Genomic DNA, 22,746 nt, shown 5'->3' on the forward strand with positions numbered 1-22,746 from the left:
CCGGGAAAATCAGGACTGTTGGCAACTATGCAAGTTAGTTGTAGTGGCCCACTAGATGTCGGCATACTACAAAACAATAATAACCCAGTGTAGTTCAATACAAGACATAAACATTAGGCCTAATGTACATGTACATGTAATGTACGCTGAGGCAACCTCTTCTGAACGATTTTATTGACAGCTTGAAACCGGCGTTTAAAAACGCCCGTTTAGCTGCGTTTGCATGCCCCTTTTAGTCGCGTTTAGCAACGTTTAGACGCGTTTGCGTCTAGGAGCATTTATGTAAGATAATATCATAAGACCCTCCCAAAGCACAAAAAACTGTATTTTTTAACTATTTCAGCCATTCTGTGAGACCAGAGTGAGTAGCAGCAGCTGAGAGAGCAGCAGTGTACTTGTATGTACCTCAACTTCGGTGCTTTTACTATGGATCCCATAATGAGCATATGTGAGGAAATGCTCCTGACGTTGCTGTTGATGAGGCTGGAAAGACGGCGGAAATTGCGTGCGAGGACCAGAGTTCGCCGCTACTGGACACATCCATTGATTGCGCAGTGCATGTCTGTAGGATATTTTTCCAACATGTATGTGCAGCATTGCTAGTGGTGTATTGGATTGGATCATGGGCTCATTAGGGGTATATAAATGGTCTATGAAGCATTGCAAGCGCTTACAAGTCTTTAAAATATTTTTTTTGTGGTTTTTCATCATTTGCTATCATTTTTTAGGTTTTGTAATGTAAAAAAAATAGAGCACCTTTTAAAACGATTCTAAACGAAAACGCGGCTAAATGCTGGTACCACTTTTAGCTGCATTTAGATGCGTTTGGAGTCTGAAACGTCGGAAACTTTGGCATCTGAACTAATTTTTTTTGCCTTCAAAGAAAAGCCTCTAAATGCAACTGCCTAAAAATGACATTAAACGAACCCGTGTACATGTGCACATAAGATAACATTGGATGAGTTCAGCGGCAGCTGAAAAAAGCAGCCAACTGAATGTCCGTTTACCAGCAGAAGTGTACATGAGGCCTTCGAAATTTGGGCAGAACACCTATTCAAAATATCAGCATAACAATATGAGAATAAGAATGAAGTAACACACAAAAAATATGTTTGCAAATATGGGTATAATATTAACAAAGAAGCACAGATCCACATACACTAATGTACAAAGTGTATGACTGATCATAAGCACTATACTGACATTCCACACTCTAATAGGTGATGTAGCAACCCATACTCTAAATCAGGGATATTAGAGGACATCCAGCTGTTGCAAAACTACAAGTCCCATCATGCTCTGCCTCTGGGTGTCATGCTTGTGGCTGTCAGAGTCTTGCTATGCCTCATGGGACGTTTAGTTCTGCAACAGCTGGAGGTTCGCTAATTGCATATCCCTGCTCTAAATATACAAATAAGGATCGGACATATGCTACAGTTTTGGCAAACTGCAAAAAAGCATATGGAGATAAAAGGAAATTATACGCACACAGCAGATTTTTTTTTTTCACTTGGGGTCATAAGTTTAAATATATATATATATATATATATATATATATATATATACACATATATAAAAACATATACATAAAACATCAGATACTTAGGCTCTGTTCACCGAATCAGGTGCGAATCAGGTCCGAATACTACTTGCCTGAATTCACACCTGAATCGGACCAGAAGTCGCACAGGACTCTTGTTCAATTGAGAGCCGGTCACACTCTCCTGTCATGCGAATTGGATGCGAGGTAATCCGCATCAAGTTCGCATATGTGTGAACCCGACTTAACTCAATGACCCAATAGATATATACAGTACACAACTAAATATCAATGCCAAAATCCTACTAAAACAAAGCGAGAATGCAAATTGAAAAATACTTTAATTGTGGAGTGGCAAAGGCTTTAGGATTCTAAGATCCAAAGCCCTAGCCAGATGCTCCATGATATGAGGATGTTAAAGGATCTTGCTAATATCTAGTTTATAACAGAGCAAATGTTTTATAAAAAGGTACAGACTATACAAAGGTTCAGGCTCAAATAAAAAAAAAAAATAATACATGAAAAAAAAATTAGAAATGGGTGAATGAAAAAGCTTCCTTTTACCATTTAAGCTCTCGTACCTTTTTACCCCTTATAAAAGTCACTTTTGACTGTCTATGTGGACACCAGACAATCCCGGGAGACAGACCCGACACCCCCTTCTGCACACAGCAGGTGAATAAAATCCTCAGCTGTGCATGTTTCTCTATGAGACTGGGGGAATCAATGGTGGAGAAGGATCTGGTGGTTTTGGTAGATCATAATCTCAATAATAGCATGCAATGCCAAACTGCGGTTTCCAAAGCAAGCAAAGTCCTTTGTATTAAGAGAGGTATGGACTCCAGAGAGAGAGATATAATTTTGCCCCTGTACAAATCATTAGTAAGACCTCATCTGGAATATGCAGTTCAGTTTTGGGCACCAGTTCTCAAAAAGGATATCGGGGAACTGGAGAAAGTGCAGAGAAGGGCAACCAAACTGATAAGAGGCATGGAGGAGCTCAGCTATGAGAAAAGATTAGAGGAACTGAATCTATTCCCTCTTGAGAATAGGAGATTAAGTGGGGATATGATCACCATGTATAAATATATAAGGGGTCCATATAGTGAACTTGGTGTTGAGTTATTCACTTTACGGTCAACACTGAGGACAAGGAGGCACTCTTTACGTCTAGAAGAAAAGAGATTTAATTTCCAAATACGGAAAGGTTTCTTCACAGTAAGAGCTGGGAAAATGTGGAATAGACTCCCTCTAGAGGTGGTTCTGGCCAGCTCAGTAGATTGCTTTAAGAAAGGCCTGGATTCTTTCCTAAATGTACATAATATAACTGGGTACTAACATTTATAGGTAAAGTTGATCCAGGGAAAATCCGATTGCCTCTCTGGGATCAGGAAGGAATTTTTTCCCCTGCTGTAGCAAATTGGATCCTGCTTTTCTGAGGTTTTTTTCCGCCTTCCTCTGGATCAACTGTGGGTATATGGGATTGTATGATATTTTTTATTTATTTATTTATTTATTTTTTATGGTTGAACTAGATGGACTTGTGTCTTTTTTTCAACCTGACTAACTATGTAACTGTGTAACTGTGTAGAGGGGGTGTGCCCATTTCCTTAACTAAGGTGTCAGAATACACTGAGCGCTGTGATCTATGCCGTGTAGTGTTTGATGTCAGATCCCCACCCCCTGCCTTCTGGAGCTAATAAAAATCTGTACAGATTCTGGACTTTGAGTGGATATAGAGAAGAGATGGCTGCAGATAAACAGGTACAACATATGTAGGAGGATTTGTTTAATCTCTGTGTATCACTTGAGGCCAATCACTGCAGTGGGCATACAACCACTTTAACAACTTTAAACAGCTTCCATACTGACCCATAGTAAAATGACGCCGACAGGAACACTCTCCCATCCTGGGCGGGCATTATATGATGTCATCTCATTCTCGCCACTCCTGTGAGCCCCCAGGGGCCCGCAGCGTGGAGATCGGGGATGAGGTCTGTTCCTCGGGACACAGCCCATCCCAGATCAGTGTAAAGAGTCAATAAAAATGTCTCTTTACCACGTGACTGGCCGTGTCCAATCACAGCCGGTCACATGCACTGTCCTCGTGCACGGCGCTCGTGCGCACCCCATTTCAAAATGTTTGCTTTTTTCACTTATGTGGCAAAAAATAAAAAACCCAGTGGTGATTAAACACTAGCAAAAGAAAACTCTATTTGTGTGAAAAAATTATAAAAATTTTTGTTTGGGTAGAGTGTTGCATGACTGAGTAATTGGCATTCAAAGTGTGAGAGCACTGAAAGCTGAACATTTTCTAAAAAGAAAAAAAAAGCTATAGCTCCTCTTTAATCCTGGTTTGAAACAATCCCAAACCCTAATTTAAATGACTAATCTAAGAGCCAGAAAACAGCACTGTGCTGATCATCTGAGCGCATGATAATGTTGTAGAATTCACATGAACTGTTTTTCCATGATTCCCAATCAAGTGAGCCCACTCTCATGGTAGTCAGGGGGGGACATAAACCCCTATCTGAGTGGACTGGTTGGCCTAAAGCCGCGTACACATGAGCAGAATGTCCGATAGAAAAAGTCAGACGGAATCGTCTATTCCGATCATGTGTGTGGCTCATCGGACTTTTTTTTCCCGAAAATTCTGACGGACCTAGAAATAGAACATGTTCTAAATATTTCCGACAGAACCAATTCCTATCAGGAAAACCGCTCGTCTGTATGCTGTTCCGACGGACCAAAAACGACGCATGCTCTGAAGCAAGTACGAGACGGAAGCTATTGGCTACTGGCTATTGAACTTCCTTTTTCTAGTCCCATCGTACATGCTGTACGTCACCGCGTTCTGTACGGTCGGACTTTGGTTTGACCGTGTGTAGGCAAGACCGCTTGAATGGATTTTCGTCGGAGTTCCGTCGGAGAAACCTTCAGAGTTTATTCCGACGGCAAAACCAGTCGTGTGTACGCGGCATAAGACTCTCATCTTGCATTGCTCTTCTCAATATGAACGTGTTTGCGAACCAAAGCAAATTTTTGTGAACTATTCTGTTTCTGTTCACGAACCGAGTTGTTCGTGAACAGAACCGTTCGTGAACTGAGGTATCACTGTATCCTAAACATTGCAAATCCTGAAGTGTTCAAAGTGTTAAACAAGCACAAAAAGAAAAAAAAAACACATGCTGCAGTTTATCACCAGTGTTCACTCAGCCAATTCTTTTTCTATGAGTGCCCCCTTTTATATATTTTAATTACCTGTCAATTCTACCAGTAGATCTGTTATTTTTTATAAATAGTGTGAATTGTGCTAGCTAATATTTCAGTGTCAAAGATGCCGACAGCAACATTCTTTCTGCAATCTTTGACCAAAAGACGTAGTCAGAAGAGCCCAGAGTCTCCTTCACCTGATTACATACAGAAATACCCAGAGCCTGAGGCAGCATCATATCTATACGCCTGCCAGTCACCTTGTCTTTCTGATCATGCTAAGCATGGAGTAGGTCTGTGCTGGCATACCTCATCTTCTAATTGGACTTATAGGATGCTGTGCCCATAATAAGCCCAGCTGGCAACCCCCTGCCTAGCCCTGCATTTCTTGTACATGCGAGAAATATAATCCTTAGTTCACAAAATAATTTTGGACCTATATTTATTTGGTATGAGAAGGGAGCCAGTGCTCACCACTGGACAAAACTCTATTCTAGGGTAAATAGCAACTCAATACAAATAAAAAAATAAATAAAATTATAATAATGAGTGCTGTTTGACACATGAAAATGTTTATATTGAAAGAGTTTGAAAATGTGTATGTTAAATCAGGAAGAATGTATAAATAAAGAATATATAAAAAGAAAATATAGAATGTATAGAGTGTAGAGGAGGAAGATATGTTGTTCAAGTCAAAATTTAGAATGTAGAGTGCAGAGGATATAGAAGTATATCAATATACTGTGTATACAGTATATATATATATATATATATATATATATATATATATATATATATATATATATATATATATATATATATATATATATATCCCTATAAATATATATATTATATATATAGATTTGTGATATGACACCTGGCGGTGCAGGGGCTCTAGGTGCTGCAACAAATGAACTGATTAAATATGGAGCTGACTCTGCCATTCGCGGCGACATATCTGCTGGGAAAAGAAGTCAATACATGTATTTTTTTTTTAAATAATGTATATACAAATACTCAAAATATAATTACCAATACAGTGCACTGTGCACAGTATATGCACTTTTTGCTTTATATGCTAAATTAAACATTTCACACTGTATAAAAAATTATATTACTCTACTACTGAATACCGTGAGTAACGACAAGTTCTCTCTGCAATTTAAAATATCATATCAAATCAGATGAGATCAGATGAAATGAGGATGTGATTTGATTTCACAAACAGACAAAAAAGAAAGACAACTTACATAATATAAATATTTGACAAAATTTGGTTTAAGATCTAAACCTCCCATTGCATAATATTTTTCATTTTATTTTTATCTCTCCTTATTGTACCGCATTGCCCCGAAAATAAGCCCGGGTCTTATATTAATTTTGGCAACAAAAGACACAGTAGGGCTTATTTTCAGGGTAGGTCTTATCATGTAATCTTCTCTCCCCCTCTCTCTCTCTGCCTGATATGAATCCCCAGTGTGAACTGAGTTAAAATGCTTGTAAAATCCTATAATCCACTCTATTACAGTAGTATATATGAATCCCCAGTGTGAACTGAGTTAAAATGCTTGTAAAATCCTATAATCCACTCTATTACAGTAGTATATAATGTACAATTTGTCTGTTTCTGTAATATAATTGTGCCAAATACCTCTGTTAGCGCTGCTCTGCCCTTTTGTGACCCACGGGAACTCTCTTCCCCGCAATTATATTACAGAAACACACACACTGTACATTATATACTACTGTAATAGAGTGGATTTTAGGATTTTACAAGCATTTTAAACTAGGGCTTATTTTTGGGGTAGGGCTTATATTGCAGCCCTTCTGGAAAATAATGCTAGATCTTATTTTCAGGGTAGGTCTTATTTTCTGGGAAACACGGTATGTTTTAGAGGCATTTATATCCCTATATTTAAAGCGGGATTCCTGCCAGCTAAAAAAAAAAAATTAAAGTCAGCAGCTACAAACACTGTAGCTGCTGACTTTAAATAAGTAGACTTACCTGTCCTGGGAGCCCGCGATGTCGGCCGCCCAAGGCCGACCCGTCCCGGCACCACCATCCTAGGTAAGGGAAACAGGCAGTGGAGCCTTGCGGCTTCACTGCCAGATTCCTACTGCGCAAGCGCGAGCGGTGCGGCGATCTGTGAATGGCCCCGTGGTTTTCTGGGAACACAGTTCCCAGAAGGCAACGGGGCCGCTCAGCTAGGAGCAGAAGATTCAGGTAAGTTTAAAAAAAAATGTTTTTTCAAATTTAAAAAAAAATTTTTTTTAGGATTTTTGGTGAAATTTTTGTTTTCAGGGTGGCCCTCCACTTATTTACTCTTTACATATTGTACATCTTGGCTTCTCATATTTTCTGAATTAATTGGTGGAACACCTATTTGTAAATTCTTCTGTATTTGTAAAATATATTACATTCTGTACTTTGTTTACTCTCAATAAAACTTTAATAAAATAACATTTTGAAAAAAAAAAGAAAGACTACAACACTCCCTGCCTAGGTCTGGAGTCATTGGGTAAGTATATTGAAACACAAAAACAGCAAACTTTTCATCCTCCATATATGATTGCCATATACTCAATTTTTAAAATAGATTAAAGGGAGGATACATCCAATATAAAAATGTATCTTTATGACTCCATAGAATTAAATGGTGGATACATCCGAAAAAAAAAACTTATCTTTATGATTCGCATAAAACAATCCTAAAATCATTTACGAATGCTACAGTAAATCATACATATCAATGCTAATCTCTAGAAATCATAAAAACGATGATATGAATATGATAAGAGCCACCAACATATCTCAATTCATATTATGGTTGCACAACTGAGCAAAATATCTGGATATTATCCAGATCCTGGTATAGCAGTAAAAAATAATCTTAAAACCTGCAGCCATCCATCAAAGAGAATGTATACATCCAATCTTAAATAGAAAAATCCTTTGAACATCCACAAACTCTTGATGTATCATCCATTTAAAAAGATGTTCATAGTACTGTATACACACATAGGGGTTGATTTACTAAAACTGGAGAGTTCAAAATCTGGTGCAGCCTTGCATAGAAACCAATCAGCTTCCAGGTTTTATTTTCAAAGCTTAGTTAGAAGCTGATTGGCTACTATGCACAGCTGCACCAGATTTTGCACACTTCAGTTTTAGTAAATCACCCCCATAGTAAATCAATATTTTTTGCGCTATAAACAAAAAAAGAGCGTCAATTAAAAAAAAAAAACATAATATTTTCTACTTTTTGCTATAATAAATATCCCCATTTATTTATTTATTTTTTATAATAATTTTTTCCCCAGTTTAGGCCGATATGTAATCTTCTACATATTTTTGGTAAAAAAAAATCACAATAAGCGTATATTGATTGGTTTGCGCAAAAGTTATAGCGTCAATTTATACAAAATAGGGGATAGATTTATGGCATTTTTATTATTTTTTTACTAGTAATGGCAGCGATCTGCGATTTTTATTGGGACTGCGATATTGCGGCGGACAGATCGGACACTTTTGACACTTTTTTGAGACCATTGACATTTATACCAGAGCTAAAAAAAGCTACTGATTACTGTATAAATGTCACTGGCAGAGAAGGAGTTAACACTAGGGGGCGATCAAGGGGTTGTGTTCCCTCGGTGTGTTCTAACTGTGGGGAGGATGGGACTGCCTAGGGGAGGAGACCGATCGGTGCTCCTATATACTAGGAACTCACAATCTGTCCCCCCCCCAATCAGAATGTGGATTTGTGTGTTTACACACACAGATCCTCGCTCTGGCTCCATCAGGAGTGATCGCGTGTGCCGGCTTACATCACGGCCGCCGGGCACGTGCATCCGCTCCCCAGTACCGCGGCGGGCGCGCTCGCCCCCTATACCCCTTAAAGCGGCCGCCGTACAGCTGCGGCGATTCACGCAGGGGAGCCATTCTGACGCCGTCAAACGACGGCGGGCGGTTGGCAAGCGGTTAAAGGAGAAGTATAGTCAAAGCTTATATTGGCTGTACTTCTCCTATGGATCACAGGAGTGCAGTTTGTTCTGCACTCCTGTAATCCGTTTACAGAAAACAGCAGGCTAGAGCCCGCTATTAGCTGACATCACAGAGTCGGTCCAGGCTCTGAAAAGGTCCCAACCATATGGTCAGAATCAACCCAGATATGCCTGGATTGGCAGCTGGCTCAGGCTCTCAGCAATTTGGAGCTACTTTAACTGGCAATTGCTCGGTCATGCAACACTTTACCTAAATTAAATTTATATAATTTTTTTTCACACAAATAGAGCTTTCTTTTGGTGGTACAGTGAGGGAAAAAAGTATTTGATCCCCTGCTGATTTTGTAAGTTTGCCCACTGACAAAGAAATTTTATGGCATGTTTATTTTAACATCGAGAGACAGAATAACAGAGTAAAGGAGGCTGAATACAAATGCACGCCACATTTTTCACATATTTATTTGTAAAAAAATAAATCGAAAACTATTTATCATTTTCTTTCCACTTCACAATTATGTGCAACTTTGTGTTGGTCTATCACATAAAATCCCAATAAAATACATTTACGTTTTTGGTTGTAACATGACAAAATGTGGAAAATTTCAAGAGGATGAATATTTTTTCAAGGCACTGTACATTGGATTTGGATTACATTTATTAAAAAAATAATAATAGTTGTTTTACTTGTAGTTTTTTTAACTGATGTTATATGCAGATCAAGGGCATACATATGAATGAAACTAGTAATTGCATCAGAGTTGATTTACTAAAGGCAAATAGAATTCGCTCCAGAGCTTAGTAAATTAGGTACAGCTTCACTTTGCAAAGAGTACCCAATCACGTGCAATAATAAAAAAATAAAAAAAACAGCATTTTTGCTTCCACATGATTGGATGATGGAAGTCAGCAGAGCTTCTGCTCATTTAATAAGCTCTAGAGCAACTGCATTTTGCAAAGTGCACAGTCTATTTGCCTTTAGTAAATCAACTCCATTGCAACAGTACATTGTCTGTGTCATTTTACAAAGGAGTGACTAAAGTTTGCCAATTGCCAGCAACTCTTGCTATATATTTTAAAGCTCCAGATTTAATTTCACTGTAAATAGATTATTTGGGCTAAGCTCGTCCAAATTAACTATTTACTTCACCAACATATGTGCCTTCTGTGGGCACTGTATAAACTGTAGCATCAGCTACATAAGTATACAGTGCTATGTTCCAAAAAAATGTGGTCAAACTTCCACGCTACTATGGTTATGTGTAAATAAATAAACAAAACAAGTATACTCAAGGTTGCTGCTTAACACCGACTGTGTTCCCACATATAAAAAAAATCTAAGAAATGTGCTACCTATCCTGCTAGCAGTGGCGGTTGGTGTTTTTTTTTTGGGGGGGGGAGGCAAACGACCGTCGCCACCTCCTCGTTCGGTTGGGTCACAGGCGGCACCCCCCCACCCCCAGGTCGGTCAGTCTGTATTCGGGGCCCTGCACTTACCCCATCTCGCGGGAATCACTCCAGGCGGTGGGCGGCGGGGGCTTCTCTCGGGGCTACAGGCAGCTGCTTCCTCACTTCCCCTGCGTCTTCTCCCTCCTTCTCCTGTCGGCCAATCTAATCGGATCTCCATTCGGCCAATCGGGTGACGGGTCTCAGGATCCGCTTTCTGACTGTCTGGGAGCAGAATCAGTGTTACAATAGCGAATATTAATTTGCTATTGTCACACAACTGAGTAGGCTTCTGCGCTCCGAGCTCACCCTTTCTTGAAGCCTATTAGAGCCTCTGACTCTAATCACGTGCGTCAAAAAACCCCAAAAAACCCAGATTGGAATCCATGCGTCTGGTGCCCTGCATGTAGATCAGGGTCCTGGATGCATGGATAGGGGGCGGCACCCGTGCGCCCCCTATGGACAGGCCGCCACTGCCTGCTAGCTCAAATAATTACATGTAAACACTTGTTGGATATTAATGATATGGACATGGCAATAGTGGTGATAACCCCTCATAGGTCAACAACAACCAAAAAAAAAGGCAATTATAGTTTATAGTTACATATAACACTTTGTCACTATAATCTATTATTGCCTTATTTTTTGTTGACCTATGAGGGGTCATCACCACTATTGCCACGTCTATATCATTAATTAGTTAACAAGTGTTTGCATTATATGCAATTATTTGAGCTAGCAGGATGATAGCGCTTCACATTTCTTTGATTAGTGCTATGTTCCATCAGGGGCACAGAGACTTCCCGCCCCGCTCCCGGAAGAATATTAAATCAGGCTTAGCACTGCTCAGCCATTCACAGGAAGCTTTTTAATTTGAATGAATAATAAATATATAATAAATAAATAAATAAATATATATATAATCAATAAATATGAATGACTACAAGGCTTCCTCTGATTGGTGGAAGGGGTTAACGGTGTGTTGTGATGTGCCTTCCCCCTGCTTGTGTCACTTGCAGGAAGAGGTGGGACCTCATGGAAATTTTGTCTAGGAAGTCATGAGTGAGGCCACACACGTGAGATATAATCATTGCTTGAGGAGTGGGGTTGCCCCTCAGTAGGACCCTGCTATGGGGACTTTGGACTACATTTTATGATTCATTTATTGGGAGAAAACACAATGTAAGGCAAGAACACCACAGCACAGTCCAAACACAGCACTTAACCTTCCTGGCGGTATGCTTATGTCTGATTTTTGAATCTCAAAGCGGTACAATGTTTTGCATGGAAATTTGGCATTTTATATGCCAAATATGTAATTCTTAGTAATGTAATGTAATGTATATGTATATGTAATGTAAATGTATATGTAATTCTTAGTAATGACTCACGTAAATCCGTCCAAACAAGAGTCTAGTAGAAATCCCGGGTATGATAAAGTTTAAAACACAAAATCTTAAATTATAATATAATAAATAACTATAAATCATTACAACAATAATAATATAACAATAATAAATGTTATTCAATAATGTAATCAAATCAAAAACACTGAAATTTGCTCAGTTGCAGAATTGTCGCTGTCATCACTTTCAGTGTCTGATGGCGAATTTCCCCACGAAAAACTATCGCTAAATTCTGCAAGTAATTCTAATTTACTATCGCTGTTTTCTAGCTGGTCAAAAAATGCTTTTGATGTAGAGGGACGCTTTTTGGATGCCATGGATGTTCTCAATGTCCATGGCATCCAAATCTCCAAATCACATAAGTAATGGATTTCAAAGAATCCAAAATAAATTATAATGAAACAACAAAATGTATTTGTATTAATTTGTTTTATCTGGACTTAAAGTGATACTAAAGCTTCACTTTTTTTTTTTTAAATAACAAACATGTTATACTTACCTCCACTGTGCAGGTCGTTTTGCAAAGAGTGGCCCCGATCCTCGTCTTCTGGGGTCCCTCAGCAGCTGTCTCGGCTCCTCCCTGCTTCTAATAACCCCCTCTGGGAAGCGCTCTCCCGGGGGGGTTACCCTGCGGGCGCACTCCCGAGTCCTGTATTTGGCGTCCAAAGCCGCCAACTACAGGACTCGGCCCCGCCCCCGGGGCGCCGCATGATTGGTGTTGATTGACAGCAGCGCGAGTCAATGGCTGCGCTGCTATCAATCTATCCAATGAAGAGCCGAGAAGAGCCGAGAAGCCCGGGCCGAGAAGCCGCAGGACTTTCGAGGGCTCAGGTAAGTAAACGGGGGGCTGGGGGGACCTGTAAGAATCGGATGTTTTTTCACCTTAATGCATAGGATGCATTAAGGTGAAACAATGGGAAGCTTTACAACCCCTTTAATTGTAACGTTTGAAGCATCCGAAAAACGCAAAGACATAACGAATGATCCAAATTGATTTGGATCCATTTAATTCTATGTTCCATTAACATTTTTCTTTATTCTAAAAAATTGCACTGCATACGAAATGGAAACATATTGCAATAAATAAAGTAAGGATAAAAGTGAAAGAAGATAATGATTCTTAGTTTGGATTGGATGGAGTTGGATCCATCAGACTCTCTGAATCATAACATAGCGAATTGAACAAAAATAATTTTAGTTTAATTCGTTATGTTATGATTCGATCTGAATATACAAAACAAATTCCGAAAATTAATCATACTAACATAAGGAATATGATGAAATGAAATTATTAACTTAACAAAGTGAAACAAATGTCTCTGTCGTGCACAACTGTGATAACTGAAGATGAATTGAAAAATGTGATACAGATGGCCAAGTCTCCTATACATTGGAAAGCTCTGTAGTCAATCCTGGCTCGCATAGTGTGGGGTTGGTTTACTAAAGGTGGCTGCCAGAGCCACAAACCTCGCGAGTGGGGGGGGGTGGGCGGGCACAGTGGCTGCATTTGATGGGCAAAAGGCTGTATTTGATGGGCACAAGTGGCTGCATTTGATGGGCAAGTGACTGCATTTGATGGGCACAAGTGGCTGCATTTGATGGGCAAGTGGCTGCATTTGATGAGCACAAGTGGCTGCATTTGATGGGCAAGTGACTGCATTTGATGGGCACAAGTGGCTGCATTTGATGAGCAAGTGGCTGCATTTGATGGGCACAAGTGACTGCATTTGATGGGCTCAGTGGCTGCATATACTGGGCACAAGTGGCTTCGTTTGATGGGCAAGTGGCTGCATATGATGGGCACAAGTGGCTGCATTTGATGGGCACAAGTGGCTGCATTTGATGGGCACAAGTGGCAGCATTTGATGGGCACAAGTGGCAGCATTTGATGGGCTCAGTGGCTACATTTGATGGGCTCAGTGGCTGCAATTGATGGGCACAGTGGCTGCATATACTGGGCACAAGTGGCTGTATTTGATAGGCAAGTGGCTGCATATGATGGGCACAAGTGGCTGCATTTGATTGGCACAAGTGGCAGCATTTTATGGGCTGCATTTGATGGGCATAGGTGGCTGCATATGTTGGGCACGGGTGGCTGCATTTGATGGGCACAAGTGACTGCGTTTGATGGGCACAATGGCTGCATATGATGGGCACAGTGGCTGCATATGATGGGCACAAGTGGCTGCATTTGATGGGCAAGTGTCTGCATATGATCGGCACCATTGGCTGCATTTGATGGGCACAAGTGGCTGCATTTGATGGGCACAAGTGGCTGTATATGATGGGCATAGGTGGCTGTATATGATGGGCACAAGTGGCTGCATTTGATGGGCTCAGTGGCTGCATTTGATGGGCACAAGTGGCAGCATTTGATGGGCACAAGTGGCAGCATTTGATGGGCTGCATTTGATGGGCACAGGTGGCTGCATATGATGGGCACAGTGGCTGCATATGATGGGCACAAGTGGCTGCATATGATGGGCAAGTGGCTGCATATGATGGGCACAAGTGGCAGCATTTGATGGGCACAAGTGGCTGTATATGATGGGCACAGGTGGCTGCATATAATGGGCACAAGTGGCTGTATTTGATAGGCACAGGTGGCTGCATTTGATGGGCACAGGTAGCTGCATATGATGGGCACAGGTGGCTGCATATGATGGGCACAGGTGGCTGCATATGATGGGCACAAGTGGCTGCATTTGATGGGTACAAGTGGCTGCGTTTGATGGGCACAATGGATGCATTTGATGGGCACAATGGCTGCGTTTGATGGGCACAAGTGGCTGTGTATGATGGGCACAATGGCTGTATATGATGGGCACAGTGGCTGCATATGATGGGCACAAGTGGCTGCATATGATGGGCACAAGTGGCTGCATATGATGGGCACATGTGGCTGCGTTTGATGGGCACAATGGCTGCATTTGATGGGCACAGTGAGGCTGCAATTGATGGGGGGGGGGTTCCAGTATTTTTCAGTTTATTCGCCCCCCCAAAAAAAAAATTTGCGCACCAGCCGCCATTGATGCAGAGTGTGGAGGAGGAGGCTATATCAGTACAGTCAGTATATAGAATGTATAGTGTTGAGGAGGAGGAGGATTAATCAGTACAGTCAGTATATAGAATGTAGAGTGTGGAGGAGGAGGAGGATATATCAGTACATTCAGTATATAGAATGTAGAGTGTGGAGAAGGAGGAGGATATATCAGTACAGTCAGTACATAGAATGTAGAGTGTGGAGGAGGAGGATATATCAGTACAGTCAGTATATAGAATGTAGAGTGTTGAGGAGGAGGCTATATCAGTACAGTCAGTATATAGAATGTAGAGTGTGGAGGAGGAGGAGGATATATCAGTACATTCAGTATATAGAATGTATAGTGTTGAGGAGGAGGAGGATTAATCAGTACAGTCAGTATATAGAATGTAGAGTGTGGAGGAGGAGGAGGAGGATATATCAGTACAGGCAGTATATAGAACGTGGAGTGTGGAGGAGGAGGATATATCAGTACAGTCAGTATATAGAATGTAGAGTGTGGAGGAGGAGGATATATCAGTACAGTCAGTATATAGAATGTAGAGTGTGGAGGAGGAGGAGGATATATCAGTACAGTCAGTATATAGAATGTAGAGTGTGGAGGAGGAGGAGGATATATCAGTACAGTCAGTATATAGAATGTAGAGTGTGGAGGAGGAGGAGGATATATCAGTACAGTCAGTATATAGAATGTAGAGTGTGGAGGAGGAGGAGGATATATCAGTACAGTAAGTATATAGAATGTAGAGTGTGGAGGAGGATATATCAGTACAGTCAGTATATAGAATGTAGAGTGCGGTGGAGGAGGAGGATATATCAGTAGAATGTATAGTGTGGAGGATATATATTTACGGTTGTGATGCACACTTTAAGACACCTGATTTTGCAACTGGTTTTCTAGCACCTGGCTTTTGCACCACTTTTCTCTCTCTTCCTGCCAAACAAAGATGCCAATACATTCATAACATGAAAACATTGTACACCCAAATCTTCATACTGTCAGCTCAATGTAAATTTTCTATACCTTGAATACATCAACTTTATATATCTCCCACATTACCAAAAGATGAGTTTTTCTTTCTTTGATAGTACAAGTTGTGTGACGTTTTCACTGTGATTTACTAAAACAAATTATCGAGTAGAAATAAAAAATGATATGTTTGATTATGATTTAATAGAACTTTTTTAGTCTTTTAGGACTGTATTTCTTTTTGCTTCAATTCATAAAATAAAATGGCACACATTATTTTCTATACGTTTGTCACTTTACCTTTATAAAAAAAAAAAACAAATATACATACCTGATTGATGTGGAATTATGAATTTTCCTGCATGCAATGAACAGTTTTCTTTTGATGGCTTCTGTTTTTCATGAATTGGTATTTTCCTTGCAAATTGAACATGCTCTAATTCTCTAATAAATCAACTAACCCCGATTTACTAAATGATTTTCACTTTGCAAAGTGAAAATCCTTTTCTCCTAGTGAATGAGGTAAAACAAGTGAAAACACACTTTCCAATTGATACTCAATTACTGTATGTGTGAAGAAATGTAAAACGAAATAGATTTTTGTTTGCACATTAGTGAACGTGGAGCTGATTTCAATCATCCAGTCATGCAGAAGCATAAATCCTATTGTTTTATTTGTACATTACTGGATATTCTTTGTAAAAAGAATTTCCACTTTGCTTTACCTCATGCGCTTTGCAAAGTGAAAACTTACTGGAAAGTGAAATGCTCTGCTTCACAATGTCTTGATTTAATGTAATGGATAATTTTTATTGAAATCTAAAGCTCAATATAAGCCGGACAACTAAATGTACAATTGAGTTACACATATGTGGCCTGCCCAATCTACCAAAGGGTTTAATTCTGTCTGGTTACTTGTGAGCCATATATTTAGCCCTTCATAGCTCATGGCCATGATAAGGGAGTTATTACTAGAAGACAAAGCACAATGACAGAGTGTACAGCAGCCTTTCTAATCCAGCGTTCCAAAGAAGCCCAGGGTTCCTCCAGAGGTTGCTAGGAATTCCTTGAGCAATGAGCAACTTCTGCCTCTCAGATGAATAACCACTGACACCAATGATCTTTTTAGCTATCTGCACAGGCGAATTCTTCCCAATGACTACAAATGTCAGAAACAGTGACCTTCACACTAATGTACTTTGAGATATAGATATAGAATTATTCAGTGCATTTTTTCAGCGGGGATGCGGGGGAACGCAGTTCCGGCACCTCCAGCACTGAATGTATGTAATGGCAACAGGTGCTGGGGTGGGCTGGAGGGTCTATTGTTGCTGGAGCGGATCTATTTTTGAGTGGCGGTCTATTGTTCCTAGTGGGTCAATTATTGCTGGAAGAGATCTACTATTGATGGAGGGGGTCTATTGTTGCTGGCTGCTGGGAGATCTGTTGCTGCTGGGTGGTATTTTGTTGTGGGGGTCCATTGTTGCTAGGGGGTGATTCTGAGTGAATCTATTGTTGCTGGGGGGTCTATTGCTGCTGGCTGTGGGGAATCTATTTTACTACATTTCTTGCTATCATTAACAAATTTCATACAAATTACTTAGCACCGCAAAGTTATACTTGGCTCTGTACTCTCTAAAAGGGGCAGTACTGGGAGGTGGGTAGGGGATGAAACCAAGCAACGGTGCTCAGAGGTGGGTAGGGGTGGAGATAAGAAGTGACTCAGAAAGGTGCAGTTCCTGCACCTATTCTCTGAGAAAAAAAAGCCCTGGAATTATTAGAGGGGTACACCAGCACCAAAGTCTTCCTCATTAGACACCAACACATTTCAAGGATCTTGCCTTTTTCCTCACAGCCACCATGTACAGTCACGTAAAAAAAGTACACCCCATTGAAACCATTGACTTTTTCATCCTAGTTGAACAGATAGACATTAGATTTTCATTGAAAAAGTGCCTAATGATAAAGATGATATAAAAACGCAAAAATGGCCTCTTCATTAAGTTATTAAAAAAAAAAATATGTCATGGTGTAGTGTAGCAATGATAAATAAACATTTGGCCTCAGAAGCTAGAATTGGCCCCTTTTGGCAGAAATTATATCTTGTAGATGTTTTGTGTTACTACCTACCAATCTGACATTGAGAGTATGACATTTTTGATTTATGACATTTTTGACCACTGCTCCATACAAAATTCCTTTAGTTGCAAAATATTTCTGGGTTTCCTAGCATGAGCTTTAAATTACGCCACAACATTTCAATGGGATTCAAATCAATGCTTTAACTAGGCCAGTCCACTCTACTCAATTTCTTGGATTGTGGATTTGCTACTGTGCTTTGGATCAATAGTGTGTTGGTATATCCATGTCTGGTTCAACATTTAGAAAAATGGCCTTACATTCTCATCACACACACTCTGATATGATGCAGAATCCATAGTTGACGACTGCAAGCTGCCCAAGCCCTGAAATAGCAAAGGAATTTCACACCATAACATGTCCACTACCATACTTACAGTTGATATGAGATTATTCTCCTAAAATACTGTCTGATTTGTGTTAATTATGTCTACTGTTTGTGGGGTAATAACTCATAAGTCCACATTATGTTTTTTCAGAAGGCCTGTTCTTTTCCTACATATTCAAACTGTAGACTTTCTCTAATGTTCTTTTTGAACAGCAAAGACTGTTTCCAGATACACCTCCAATGCAAGTCAAATTGTTGAAATATTTTTCTCATTGTAGATGTAGATTCTAGCTGTTGCATGATTCGCCTTCAGTTTCTGCAATTCAATTTTGGGGTTCTTGAAGACTTTTATTTTAGCATCAATCAGCTGGGCTGGCCAGTCCTGGACACATTAGCAATTGTTTGAAATGTACACTGCTTGTAGATTATTTGGCTAAGAATAAAAAGATCAATTTCAACTAATCTGGTGATCTTAAATCCCTTGCCAGATTCATGGGCATCCACAGCCTTCTTTTTGAGAAGCTTAGAGAGTAATTTTGATCTTGTTATCACAACACCACGTGAATAGCAAAGTGAACACCACACTCTAGATATTTGAGGTTTAAATAAGACAGGTTCCACCTTCTGTACTTCATAAGACGGTTCTAATTTTTGGCACCTCATCTGAAAAACCTGATTTTAATTGCATAGATTTGAAGTGGTGATAAGCGTAGAGGTGCAATTATTTTTGCCATGTGACAAACTTTCATTTAACTTTGACCTCTCATGGGTTTCCTGTGCATACAGATGGTAAGCAAAACACTTTATGGGATGAGTTTTCAATTGCAATTTTTGGTAATGATGAGGGGATGTTAAAATGGTTGTAAATTGAACCCCCCCCCCCCCTTGTGCGGTGTCATTTTTCCTTTTCTAAGCTGTAAAAAACCTGGTTGATCCTGCCAGTTCCTGTGTTCCCCTTGTGTATCCTGACCACGGTAATTAGGGCTACTGAGCCCTGATTACCATGGTCAGTTTACGTGCCTCCATCAGCCGCTGCTTTCCCCTTCTCGTCCTCCCTCCCTGCCTGCCAGCTCCTGTGTGTGAGCCATTATTCCCTTCCCTTTCTATTGCAGTTCCAAGTGGCAGTAAAGTTACTGCTTACCATTACTGCCAGCCCCCCTATTAGGACAAAATGTACTATTCAGTGTACAGTAAAACCTTGGTTTGAGAGTAACTTGGTTTGAGAGCGTTTTGCAAGACAAGCAACATTTTTTAATAAATTTTGACTTGATATACAAGCGATGTCTTGAGATAAGAGTAGCTCCATCACAACTGAGTATAAAAGAGAAGAGAGGCGCCTCTAAGTGTAGAAATATGGTTACATTTAATGAATGTACAACATTTATCAACTCACATGGTTGGTGGTTAAAACAGGCACATCTAAGTATGCAGGCATCTGAGGTAAAGCACATAGACCGTCCTCCTCACAGCCATCAATGGCATCCCTTTCACGCTGTGCTCCACGAGCGCTTCAAGCCTCCCTTTTAGATCGCTGTACTGCAGGGTAGTCTTCCTGGTCACGATTGGAGACTGACTACACTTAGAGGCACCTCTCTTCTCTTGTATAATCTGTAGCTCCTGCTGGATTTTGCTTCTAATCCCCTTGTGGAGGCTGACAAAAGTGAGTACACCCCTCACATTTGTGGAAATATTTTATTATATCTTTTCATGTGACAACACTGAAGAAATGACACTTTGCTACAATATAAAGTAGTGAGTGTACAGCTTGTATCAGAGTGTAAATTTGCTGTCCCCTCAAAGTAACTCAACACACAACCATTAATGTCTAAACCACTGGCAACAAAACAAAAGTGAGTACACCCCTAAGTGATAATATCCAAATTGGGCCCAATTTGCCATTTTCCCTCCCCGGTGTCATGTGACTCATTAGTGTTACAAGGTCTCAAGTGTGAATGGGAAGCAGGTGTGTTAAATTTGGTGTTATCGCTCTCACTCTCTCATACTGGTCACTGGATGTTCAACATGGCACCTCATGGCAAAAGAGATGTTTTGGAACTACATTTCCCATGATGCTCAACTACACAGCAGAGGGCATGAGCATCATGGGAAATGTAGTTCCAAAACATCTGGGGTGCCAAGGTTCACCATCACTGGCCTAGGCTATAAAAAGATTACCAAGACGCTGAAACTGAGCTGCAGCACGGTGGCCAAGACCATATAACGGTTTAACAGGACAGGTTCCACTCAGAACTGGCCTCATCATGGTCCACCAAAGAAGTTGAGTGCACATGCTTAGCGTCATATCCAGAGGTTGTCTTCCGGAAATAGAAGTGTGAGTGCTACCAGCATTGCTGCAGAGGTTGAAGGGGTGGGGGGGGGGGTCAGCCTGTCAGTGCTCAGACCATAGGCCACACACTGCATCAAATTGATCTGCATGGCTGTCGTCCCAGAAGGAAGCCTCTTCTAAAGATGATGCACAAGAAAGCCCACAAACAGTTTGCTGAAGACAAGCAAACTAAGGACATGGATTACTGGAAACATGTCCTGTGGTCTGATGAGACCAAGATAAACTTATTTGGTTAAGATGGTGTCAAGCATTTGTGGCGGCAACCAGGTGAGGAGTACAAAGACAAGTGTGTCTTGCTTACAGTCAAGCATGGTGGTGGGATTGTCATGGTCTGGGGCTGCATGAGTGCTGCCGGCACTGGAGAGCTACAGTTCATTGAGGGAACCATGAATGCCAACATGTACTGTGACTGAAGCAAAGCATGATCCCCTCCCCAAACACACCTCCAAGACGACCACTGCCTTGCTAAAGAAGCTGAGGGTAAAGGTGATGGACTGGCCAAGCATTTCTCCAGACCCAAACCCTATTGAGCATCTGTGGGGCATCCTCAAACGGAAGGTAGAGGAGTGCAAGGTCTTTAACATCCACCATCTCCGTGATGTCATCATGGAGGAGTGGAAGAGGACTCCAGTAGCAACGTGTAAAGCTCTGGTGAACTCCATGCCCAAGGGGGTTAAGGCAGTGCCTGAACATAATGGTGGACACACAAAATATTGACACTTTGAGCCCAATTTGGACATTATTACTTAGGGGTGTACTCACTTTTGTTGCCAGGGGTTTAGACATTAATGCCTGTGTGTTGAGTTATTTTGAGGGGACAGCAAATTTACACTGTTATACAAGCTGTACACTCACTACTTTACATTGTAGCAAAGTGTCATTTCTTCAGTGTTGTCACATGAAAAGATAGAATAAAATATTTACAAAAATGTCAGGGGTGTACTCACTCTTGTGATATACTGTACAAGTGCTTTGGAATACAAGCATGTTTCTAGGAACTAATTATGCTCGCAATCCAAGGTTTTACTGTATGTGCTTTTTTAAAATTCTTCTTCTAAATGCCTTATTTCACTTTGCTGATTGGTGGTCATGTGACCACCTGGCAGACAGCAGAGGGAGATTTCAGCCCCTCCATCTGTAGTGCATACATCGGAGAAAGAGAGCGGTGGGAGGTCACGTGACCGCTGATTGGCGAGGTGAAAAAAGGTATTTAGAAGAAGAATTTTAAAAAAGCACATACACTGTATATAGTACATTTGTCCTAGCAGAGGGGCTGGAAGGGTTTGTGAGCACTGCCTTTAATGTACTGTTGTTGTTCATCTACAGAACACATGCTTCTTCCTTAATCCCCGTGAAGAACGAGTCGAATATCCCATCACACATGTATCTTTAACCTCCTTGGTGGTATGATTATTTTGGATTTTAGATGCTGAAAGTGGTACAATTATTTTGCATGGAAATTAGGCGTTTTATATTGTAGGCCCGTAATTCTTAACAATAACACACTTAAATCTGTCCAAACAACAGTCTAGTAGATATCCTGGGTATGATGAAGTTTAAAACATAAAAACATAAATTATAATATAATAAATAAATATAAATAATTAAAAAAACAAATAATATAATAATAATATAATACATTTCCCCACGATTCACTATCGCTCAATTCTGCAAGTGTTCTAATTTACTATCGCTGTTTTCTAGTTGGTCTAAAGCCACTTTTGACGTAAAGGGACACTTTTTGGTTGCTATGGACAATCTCCAGTTTCCAGGCAGAAAGAACAGTATATATCATATAAAATTGCATGCAGGGCATGGGCCAAAGCACTGGGGACAAAAGGGATGTGAAATAATTTCATACAGTACTGTAATCTGTAAGATTACAGTACTGTATGTGTTATGGTTTTTGCATTTTTTTGAATTTGCCGCCAGGCTCTGCCCCCGTGCGTCGCGACGCTCGCAGGGAACGGAGCCTGGCAAGGAGAGGCTTCGGAGGAGGACAGAGCCCGCAGACACAGCGGGGGACATCACAGGATCCTGGGGACAAGGTAAATAACGCCACACCAGGATCCTGCAATGTAATCCCGAGTGTGGCTCGGTGTTACCGCTAATGGGACTGAAATTTAACCCCGAGCCACACTCGGGAAAACCATCAGGGAGGCTACATTGGCAAATTGCTTTTCAAGCTGTAAATTTATGTAAAGATATATACCGTGCTTATTGGCGTGGGATAATAAGGGGTTATTACTAGTAGGGATCTTAGACATGACCTAAAGCAAGATAATCTCTTGTTTTTATTGTATGTATGATTT

General features: G+C 40.5%; 1 protein-coding gene across 10 annotated transcripts in view; it reads right to left on the minus strand.

Annotated features, from left to right (window-relative positions):
- Nucleotides 1-22,746, minus strand: part of LOC141105739 (alpha-2-macroglobulin-like protein 1) — a 251,128-nt gene that overhangs the window by 112,407 nt on the left and 115,975 nt on the right. The window contains exon 19 of one of the 10 annotated variants that reach the window (XM_073595814.1): nt 5,631-5,711. The exons of 7 other annotated variants lie outside the window; for them this stretch is intronic. In XM_073595814.1, the coding sequence (XP_073451915.1) occupies nt 5,631-5,711 (81 nt within the window). Of the gene's footprint in view, nt 1-5,630; nt 5,715-15,527; nt 15,585-22,746 lie in introns of all 10 variants that reach the window. 2 more of the 10 variants (XM_073595812.1, XM_073595820.1) reach the window with 2 other exon arrangements.

The sequence above is a fragment of the Aquarana catesbeiana genome, linkage group LG08 (assembly GCF_042186555.1).
Source record: "Aquarana catesbeiana isolate 2022-GZ linkage group LG08, ASM4218655v1, whole genome shotgun sequence".
NCBI classification, from domain to species: domain Eukaryota; kingdom Metazoa; phylum Chordata; class Amphibia; order Anura; family Ranidae; genus Aquarana; species Aquarana catesbeiana.